Source organism: Nicotiana tabacum, chromosome 24 (genome assembly GCF_000715075.1).
Source record: "Nicotiana tabacum cultivar K326 chromosome 24, ASM71507v2, whole genome shotgun sequence".
Lineage (NCBI taxonomy): Eukaryota > Viridiplantae > Streptophyta > Magnoliopsida > Solanales > Solanaceae > Nicotiana > Nicotiana tabacum.
Window position 1 is genome coordinate 5,218,211 of NC_134103.1, and position 10,381 is coordinate 5,228,591.

The window sequence follows — 10,381 nt, forward strand, 5'->3', positions numbered from 1 at the left end:
GATTGTCTTATACTTAACCCTAGTTGATCAATCTCCGCTAAAAAATTTTCGCTCCCAATATTTACGTCAAATCAAATAATTTAATCTTACAGTATAAAGATACAATGGGTACGTATGATTTAACCAATATGCGTATGAAAAGTATGTGTATTTTATATTTATTAATTTGATACAAATATCATGTTATAAAAATAGCGGTTAGAAGCAACAAATGTCACTTTGAAACTTCATTTATCTTGACAGCTAAACACTCAAAATATATGGTGTATAGACAAGGGATGTGATTATTCACGTCCTTATTTAAAAGGCTAGTTTGATGCAAATCCAGTCCAAAATGCGACATCAAAATTGGGTCCAATATCTGCTCTTAACAAGTTACTCACGGATGGCCTACCTTTACATTAACAAAATGAAATATTATTTATGTTCTTCTTAATATTTACAAATGGTACAACTTCATATTTTTGTCCTCCTCCACATTACATTACATGTTTAGGATACCTAGCATATGCTACGTGAATCATGTCGGCCAAAAGCAGTAGACAAATTTTGATGTAATATTACCAATTCTTGGTTTTGCTTTCTTCCCAACTTCGACAAGTGATCGGCGCAATTGTTACCTTGTCTCAAAGTATGAACTAGACAAATTTTAAGTTCTGACATGAGGCGCCTATGTTCTTCTATCAAATCATGATCAGGATAACTTTCGACATTATTTCTCACACTTAGTAACATTAGGGCATCATTTGAGTCGGTTTCAATGATAACCTTCTTTGATGAATTCGTCTATCCACTTTCCTTTGTCGTCTCGTACAACACCTCTAAATTTCGCTAATCCTGAATTGGGTATAAAACTGCCATCCGTGTTAATCTTGATAAATCCCGAAGGAAGGAAAGACCAATTGATATAGACGGGTGCATTGCTCTGTTTGATTGTTGACTGAGAATGGCAACCCCGAGCTGTGTGTTCAATAACAGGTAAATGAATAGTTTGCCTATTAGTACCAGGCACATACAGTGCCATGCTTTACGCACTGGATTCTGGTTACTAAAAGTGTGATGTACAAACAAAGGGAATGAAGAGTATAAATAATAGTAATAAGGATCTCCGAAATCCTAAATGGTTTGGGATTAACCATTTACCCGAAGGACAGAGGCTGTGACAGAGGTTGTTATGGCTGCAGGTTTCCCCTATTACCAAAAAAAAATGTGATTGTAAAAACAAAGGGAATGGAGATTATAAATAATAGTAATAAGGTTCTGCCAAATCCTAAATAGATTGGGATTAACCATTTAGGAAAAGCAAAATTAATTATAGAAATACTATAACTAATTTAATTATAGAAAGCTTACATTTTCTATCGACTCTTGCAAAACATTCTCCAATGACTACAAGATAATCAAATTTCATAATGGAAAAATTAGTCACAATTCCATCACAAATTACGAATTTAATTATAGGAGGGAGTGATTAAGAGATATTCGAGATAATTGACTAACTCTAATAAAAGCAAAATGACTTTCATATAGAAGCGGCTCATTCAAAAGAATTCTATAGTTTGGCTTAACAACACGTATAATTGGCTAGCCTAAAGATATTAAAAAAGCCATTTTGCTTTCGGTATTCCAGTGAGATATATAGTACTAGTATTATAATATTCCTTCATTGTTAGCTAGAGGTTTTAGTTCAAGCTTCAGAAATTTAAAAAAATACAGTAGAGAACGCTTTCCTCTATAGAATGGAGCCTTAAATCAACGATCAAGTTATCTCCGTTTGACATATAGGATACGGATTCGAGTCATAGAAGTATCCAGTAATATATGTATTATGGTAGATTGTCTACGTTACACTCTTGAGGTGCGATCCTTCCCGTGCTCTGCGTGAATACAACATGTTTTGTGCATCAGACTGCCCTTTAATGCTTCCCTCTTTAATGAGCAGTATTCGACGCAAATTTAAATTAGTCAAGAAAATAACCAAAATACCAACTACCTAGTGGAAAATCAGAAAAAATAAGACAACTCATGAATCATGCATGATGACCCTTTATAAAAAGCAGTTCATTTTCTGTGGAAACAAGAAAGTCCAACAAAGTGGATTATGCCTTGTTATTTTCTCCTTTTCTTTCTTTTGCCACTTTGCGGCGTTATTGGAAGCTTAAAATCTAAGATTACTCTCCTTAGAATTAGAGGACAACTAGTTATTAGTGTAGAACAACTCAAAATATGGGACCCAAACTAAGTCCTATATATATAAATTGTCAAAGATACATAATAAAGATATGTAATGATGATAATGATAACGGTTGATACTCATATTATAGGACTAAAGACTTACTTTCAGCCTTGATTGTGATTCGTCATGCATGTTCAGAGGCACAAAGTTAGTGGCATGACTTCAGGAGTGATATTCACATCGTTTTTTAAAAAAAAATTATTCGGTATTCGGGTCTGACTAAATATAAAATTACGCCAGAAAGTCCCATAATAAAGGTAAAGGAGCTTCCTAACAAAAGTGAGTTCATACTCATGTTCAAACCCGTAATTTCTAATTAAAGATAAATGAGTATTTATCACTCTATCATAACCTATGTTTGTAGGTTCACATGGTTAAATAATATTCTACTTGAATGTGTTCTACGATAATATTTATTAGCACTCGAGATTTATATTTATCAATTAATTTAACTATTATTACAAACTAATGTAATATATATACATATATAATCACGTGTCTTGCATTCGTTTGTTCAGTTTGCACTGAGCGCAAATAAAATATTTATTCCTTAATTTCGTGGTCAAAATTTTTCCTGCTAACATTGTAGAGTGTTTGATTAGCTAGTTCATTTAGCTAAATCTTGCATAATAGTTGGAAAAATGTTAGATAAGAAGAAAAAGAATTACCAGAATATCTGAATGTGCAAGGCAATGAATGGAGTAGTTCAAAAATCTTGATAAATCCTTGTAAATTATTCGGGATGCCCTTGTACTCTTAATGATACATTGTATATCTCTATCATCATGTGCATTATTAACAAGATTATTCTTTTTACCTTTTATTTTGTCATCACAATTTACACTTTACAGCTAACTCTCAATAATTGTGAACTATTTTTCGCATGATGTTTCTATATTATAGTTGTGTAAAAGTATTACACTCTGTTTAATTAAGTGAAACATGTGACATTATTCCTTTATAGAAACATTACATCCCATCCTGTAAATTATTTGTTTAAAAATAATTACGATACCTTTTCTTTATCATGAGAAAGTATTCTACCCTTTTCTAGTTATTACTAGAATTCACTTTAGTTGCATAGGTATTAAGACTTGCATTACAATCAGAATAGTGAACGCAGTATGTTTGTTAATGTAGGAAGGTAGAACAAGTTGCTTCAAGAAGAATTCAGCAGTATTTAGTAAGAAAGATGATAATGTTTACTCAATTAACTAAAAATACATAGATAAACAAAAGCAAATTATGGTATAAATAATGGGCAGTTTCCAAACTGAGTGTCCGACGCATAAATACATACACAAATACACCAGAATCAATTTTCAGATTCATAAAACAATGACAGAAACAATAGACTGGAGCAAAACAATTACAATAAAATAGCAAATACTGGGACCAGTTTATTCAATCAGTAGAGAACAATATCCAAGAATATCTCAAAATGCTGGTGCTATATGTCATGATCATAGTTTTGGTACAACAATGATAAAGTTTACATGTCAATCAGACGACTTAACCTACAGAAAAAATGTAAGCTCCTTTAGCTGCAGGGTTTTAAGGGCAAAGGGTTCAATGTGCAACTAAATGTAACAGAAACCGGGCACTGAGCCTCAGGCCATCTTCCCCTTTTTTTTCTGTAAAAAGAAAGAACCAGGTAAAAAGTTCCTCAGCTCATCTTAGCTACATGCCCAATGCTATAAGTAGTATCATGTATGTCTCATCTATAAACTGTCTAGTTCACAAGTTAATGAGCTCAAATAAGTATGAAGATTACTCCGGAAAAGAATTTCCACTTGAGCCATCAGAGAAGGGCTACTGAGGTGGCACCGCAGGCTATTCTTGTTGAAGTGGTGCAGCGGGCTGTTCTTTTTGTGGTGCTGCAGCAGAAGTTTTTGGTTGAGATGGTGCAACAGGCTGTTCTTTTTGCGCTGCTGCAGCAGACTGCTCTTGTTGAGCTGCTGCAGCAGGCTGCTCTGGTTCAGGTTTTACACAAGGCCTCCAAACTGTTTCTGTCCCTATATCCATTAAAGCAATTCCCTTGGCCACTAAATCACTTCTAATCTGATCACTTCTTGCAAACTCCTTGTTTTTCCTCGCTAGTGTTCTTTCCTCAATTGCATGCAAAATATCTTCCTCCGTCAGTTCAGCTCTTTTCAATGCTCTCTCTTTAAACTGCTGCAAAACCTGCGCAATATAATAAATGAGTTAAATAAGACTCAACATCTGAAATTGTGATATAGTAATAGGAAAATAAAGTATCCTCTATTCCAGTTTGTTTGGGATTGCTTGACTTGAAACAAGTGTACCAACAAAGAAAGACTTTGGACATAAACCAAATATGGTTAGAATACCAAAAGTACCCTTGTACCAAAATATTTATTTTTGTACCGGATGAGGGCTATGGCAAGTCTGACACAATGGGAAATGTAAATGTTAACTAGTTCTAAATAAAGAAAGGTGCTAATCTTTTTTAAAATCGAAGTAAAAGAAAAGAGTGCCAAAATTATTAATACATAGGGAGTACTAATTTTGACAGCACCTCAGCGCAAGTTGAACTAGAGAGCAATCCAAGGACATCCAACACTGCCTTCACTTCTTTCAGGAGCTCAGCTAGGGACAAAACAGCAGATAATTGTTGTTTCTTTTGCTGCTTTTTCTGGAAAGTATCAAAAGACAATGGATTATTTCAATCATATCACAACCGCCATGTGCAGAAGTGAAAAAGGAATGTAGACTTCCCACCTTCAGCATGTTCAAAGAACTATTCATAAGTCTAAGGGCTTCCTGAAGAGCAGCATTTAAGATAGTAGGTGTATGCAAATCATCAGAAAGTTTTGTCTCCAACTCATTACGCAGCTTCTTTATGCATTCTTGGGCCTGAGGGCTAACACGCACCCCCCTTACTTCAGTTTCAGTTTCAGTTCCTTGTTGGAATACTGACAAGGCTTCTTCACAATCATGTAAGGTCTATCAACCACAAAAATAACCCAAATAAATGGCTAAAAAGAAGACAGATGCTAACTACAAATTCTATTTTGGCGAGACAAAGTTTCAAAGTTGCATGAACATTCATCTAATAGGATAAAGATCAGAAATAGATATAAAAGGTTCATACAACCTTTCATTTTTTATTGAACTAGTACATTGCTGAAATCATAAGCCATATTACTCAATTCAGTTATTGAGCATATGAAGTAGCAATAGAACTACAAGCCACTAAAAGCAGCCTGTGAGATATGCTCTTGACTGCAGATATAAAAGGAACAAGTATGGATAGCCAGAAATTAAAGAGACGCCAATTGGAATTGCTTGTATCAGTCATTACGAAGCAAAAATAATTGAACTATGAGGTATTAAAAAGGACATTAAAGATTTTTCCTGACCTGATAAAGGTAGAACACAGATTCTGAAGCAATTTCTATCTGTGATATTGAGTAATTAACAGGAGACCGGTAGTGCATCCCCAACAAGAAGTACCTCAATGCAATGGGATGATACAATCGAGTTACCTACGAAACATGTATGCTATGAGCCAGAGCATTGTAAAAAGAACCACATCAAGACAGTAGCTAATGAGGACATTATACCTCACGTATAGTGAAGAAGTTCCCCAAAGATTTCGACATTTTCTCATCGTCTATGGTTACAAAACCATTATGCATCCAGTAGCTAATGTTACTCTCCCGGCAAGCAGCGCAACTCTGTGCGATCTCATTTTCATGGTGAGGAAAAGTCAAGTCCATTCCGCCACCATGTATATCGAAGGAATGTGTCAGATATTGCGCACTCATTGCACTGCATTCTATATGCCAACCTGGTCTTCCAGGACCCCAGGGGCTCTCCCAACTTGGTTCACCAGGCTTTGCAGCCTGTAAAGAAATGAAATTGGCATGTAAGGCTAAAACAGTAACTTTGTAGAACAGTAAAGAAAATTTCCCACCTTCCACAAGGCAAAGTCAGCAGCATTTCGCTTTCTTGAATCAACTGCAACGCGTTCTCCGGCTCGATTATCTTCTAATTTTCGTCCAGATAATCGACCATACTCTGGAAAACTATCGACAGAGAAATAAACATCTCCATCAATTGTGTATGCACAGCCATTGGTTATTATCTGCAGGCGAGACCTGAAGATCATTAGCGCATAAACAACACTATCATTTAGTAGAAAGCAGAGCATATCTGGGGAAGAAGAAAAACAGAGATTTTGAACTTTTCTCACATCAAAGACAGAGTTTTACTTCTCCTGACCGCATTTTTCATCCGTTCGACATATACATTTTCTCTCATTATATACAAGAACAAATACTCCAGCCTCTCTTTCAGTATAAAGTAAACATTCTCGGAATGAAGTTCTTAGCCTTTTTTTCAAAAGCAGCAATAATGAAGAAACAAATTTGCATTACAGAACAAGATCAGTATTCATGTTTTTTGCTATTGTTTAGATCAGTATTCATGTTGTTAAACTTCAGAGTAGGAGAAATCACATATAACGTCAAATAAGCATCGCGAGATGAATCCCAACTAGCAAAATGGCATTCATGGTTTTCAAGAGTATTCAGATAACATTTCTATCCAAATATGGAGTCTATCACAACCTCTGTCCGGCAAAAAGATAATAGAGAAAAGAGTGCATCAGAAAAATGCAATAGCAGCTTTAATAGAACAGAAGAACATATGGAAAAAGCATCAGGCGTTACATCTCTATGGAGATACAGATTCTACTTCCGACAACATCACCAAACCCTGTCCCTTCTCAAGTGAGATTCCTACTTAATTTTGTTATTACAGGGAGAAATGGGAGGGAGCATATCAATAAGCTTTTAATTGTCAGAACAGGGTGTGGAAGAGATTATTTAGACGTGAGAACCTTAGCTATCATTTCCTTGATCTGCTCCATATGGTCAGTAACACGAGGCTGATGAGTCGGTAGGAGGCACTGGAGATCATCCATGTCTTTTAGAAATTCTTGGCAGAATCGACCACTCAAAGCAATTGGGTCTTCTCCAGTCTCATTAGCGCGCTTAATTATCTGGAAAGAACAGACTGTTATGCATCTGAAGTATTATATAAAGTGAGCTAACTGATATTGCCAAGTTTATCATAAAATAAAAATAAGAAGGTCTAGAATAAATTGTTTCCTTTTCTTAGGTCAAGAAATTCCTTTTATCTTGGGAGAGAGGACGAAAAAGAGACCTACTCCCCAAATAAAAGTGAATCTCACCTTGTCATCTACATCGGTGAAATTGCGCACATACACAACATCGTATCCCAAGTATTTCAGATATCTGCAAATTCCAAATTATGGAAATTTCCATCAGACTGTCAGTATTTTGAAATAAAGACAATCAGACTACTAAAAGAACTAATATAAATGCACCAACATTGAGCCATAGCAAAACACAGGATAGATAAGAAAAGTTCCACAATAATCGAAACACATACAAGTTTAAAAAAAAAAACACTTCATGAGTTCTTTTCTTTCTTTTTTTTCTTTTCTCCTTTTTGTAGGCAAGTAAAGCTCTTTTTGGTCCCCATATTCAATGACTTCAAGAAGCTGCTAAGTCCAAGTTAATCCGGTAAACAGGTGAAAAATTGCACCAGCCACATATAGCACGTTACAAAAGGCACAAACTTATTCTATAGAAAATGCAATACAATACATTACCAACCACCGGTACCTTCTACCTCCCACCAGCACTGATGGATAACTCTGCCCACCAAGGCTTAGGCAGATAAGATGAAATCACCTAGTGTTTTTGCCTCCGCTTGTATGTTCTAAACTTTTTGGTACTGTCCCTTCTTGTTTATATTTTCATTAATGTGGTGCTTATGCTTTACTGAGCCGATGGTCTATTGGAAACAGCCTCTCTATCCTCACAAGGTAGGGGTAAGGTCTGCGTACACACTACCCTCTCCGGACCCCACGGTGTGGGATAAGACTGGGTATGTTGTTGTTGGTGTTGTTCCTACTAAATTACCAATCATGATTCTCAATCAACCAACTTCCCCTACTTCTTTCACTCACATACAACAAACAAAATCAAACTTTCCAGTTCTATTCAAACCAGTTATTTCACAACAACTCCAATTAGATCCCCCAAATTCCACTAAACGAACACTCAGTGATTTCTTTCTCCCATCTGCATAAGCCTTAGCGGACAAAGTTACCCGGTTCCTGTGCTGATAGGCACCAACTACCTGGTGTAATAGTCGAGGTACGTGCAAGCTGACCCTTACACCACCGTCATGAATAAAAACAAAATTCTTCTAAATGCAACTGTTTTACTCAGACTTCCGATTTTCCTAGATCTCCAATCATGTTTTTCTATCAATCACTTTCCCTGTGTACTGCCTAAGCCTTGAGGGGGGCAAAGTTACTCGATTCCTGTGTTGATAGGTAACAGGTACCCGGTGGAATAATTGAGGTGCACACAAGCTAGCCCGGACACCACCGTCATAAATAAAAACAAATTTCTCCTAAATGCAACTGTTTTACTCAGACTTCTAATTCTCCTAAATCTCCAATCATGTTTTTCTATCAATCAACTTCCCCTGCGTACTCAGTTCCTGTTCTGATAGGTAGCAAGTATCCGGTGGAATAGTCGATGTACGCACAAGCTGGCCCGAACACCACCGTCATAAATAAAAACAAAATTCTCCTAAATGCAAGTGTTTACTTCCGATTTTCTAAATCTCAAATCATGTTTCTCTATCAATCAACTTTCCCTACGAACTAATTTCAGCACAATTTTACACCAAAGCAACAAATCAACAAGTCAAAAATTACAAACAACTCTAATGAAACAAAAATATAAATATCCAATTAATACATTAAAATTGAAAGAAATTTGAATTAAATTTGACCTGTAGAGGACGTCAAAGGCGACATAAGCTCGAGCATGGCCGATATGACTGAAATCATAACTGGTAACGCCGCAAACGTACAATTTCACCTTACCTGGTTCCTTCGGTATGAAAACCTCCTTTTGTTTCGTCATTGTGTTATAGACCTGAAATTCAATCTTCTCGTTCACCATTTTTAAAGGAATTTCTCCGATCGACAGGAACGGAAAATCGATTTTCTCCTCGTAGTACAAAAACCCTAATTCTGGCCGCTCAAATGTGCGTACCAAGGTAAAAGAGAGATATCTGAGGAAGCGTTATTTTTATTTCCCTTTCTACCGCTTTTCTCTTTTGTACTTTTTGTTTAAATAAGTAGTTATGTTTGGAAAAAAGTAGTTATATTTGATTACCATATTTTTATTTGGAAAGTAAAAAAGGTTTGGTATATATTTGTTAAAAGATTACATCAATAATGAGCAAAACTAAATTAAGAGATACAAAATACGAAATAATAATATAAAATTATGTTAATCAGATTGTTAGTATTAATAAAAGAGTGTTATTCTTAAGTGAAACTGTAATTGTTTTTAGTTTTACACTATATACGGTACTAGTCTACTTTGGAATTCAATTAATTCGAATTTGTGCACTCCCTCTTAAATATAAATCACCCAATTATTAAATAATTTAAGCGTTTAATCATATTTAATGCAATTATTTTTGCTTTAAGTTAAAGGAAAAAAGTAAGATGGCCCGACTTGTAAGTTGCTTGTATTATTACTTTTAGCTCGCGCCAAAAATTATTTATATTTAGTAGCCCGAAAAGTGTATAAAATTTGTATAATTTTTATATATAACATACAGAATGTATATATATATATATATATATATATATATATATATATATATATATATATACAAATAATATACATTTTTTTGGCTTTTATTTTGAAAATGGTTATGCGGTGTCATTTTCCCGTGGAAATTTCAGCTGAACCGATAATTAGACTCGAAAAAATATTATCAAGTTATCAATGTAGCGGTTCCATGGCTAACTTTGTAAGTATAATTATCTATTTTTTTCGTTGTCCGAAGTACAAAATAAGCGAGCAGCAGAGATAATGATATAAAACTTCTGCAAGGACCAAATTTTTTTTATATTTTATCTATTTGTAATATTATTATCAAGTATTTGTAAATCTATTGAGGAATTTTTATTTTAATTATTTGTCAAACTTTTAGATATATTAGACTTATTTGTTATAAAATAAAGACTGTAAAGTAAAGACAAGTATAGAGAGA

General features: G+C 34.8%; 1 protein-coding gene across 1 annotated transcript; it reads right to left on the reverse strand.

The window, feature by feature from the left end:
• Positions 1-3,616: 3,616 nt before the first annotated feature.
• Positions 3,617-9,449, reverse strand: LOC107780846 (cysteine--tRNA ligase 2, cytoplasmic). The gene is made up of 9 exons (XM_016601448.2): positions 9,101-9,449; positions 7,458-7,521; positions 7,104-7,265; positions 6,177-6,347; positions 5,824-6,105; positions 5,620-5,745; positions 4,979-5,203; positions 4,776-4,892; positions 3,617-4,420 (listed from the first exon to the last, which is right to left on the reverse strand). The coding sequence occupies exons 1-9, from the start codon at positions 9,271-9,273 to the stop codon at positions 4,070-4,072; spliced, it is 1,671 nt and encodes a 556-aa protein (XP_016456934.1). The 5' UTR covers positions 9,274-9,449; the 3' UTR covers positions 3,617-4,069.
• Between the last annotated feature and the right edge of the window lie 932 nt (positions 9,450-10,381).

What these genes read in the sequence shown, in the direction of transcription:
- LOC107780846 (XM_016601448.2), bottom strand. Translation starts at nt 9,273, where the DNA reads ATGGTGAACGAGAAGATTGAATTTCAGGTCTATAACACAATGACGAAA. An exon ending in ACTTCTTCACTATACGTGAG is followed by an intron (nt 5,746 to 5,823) that starts GTATAATGTCCT and finishes CATGTTTCGTAG; the next exon opens with GTAACTCGATTGTATCATCC. An exon ending in CTGTGTTCTACCTTTATCAG is followed by an intron (nt 5,204 to 5,619) that starts GTCAGGAAAAAT and finishes TGTGGTTGATAG; the next exon opens with ACCTTACATGATTGTGAAGA.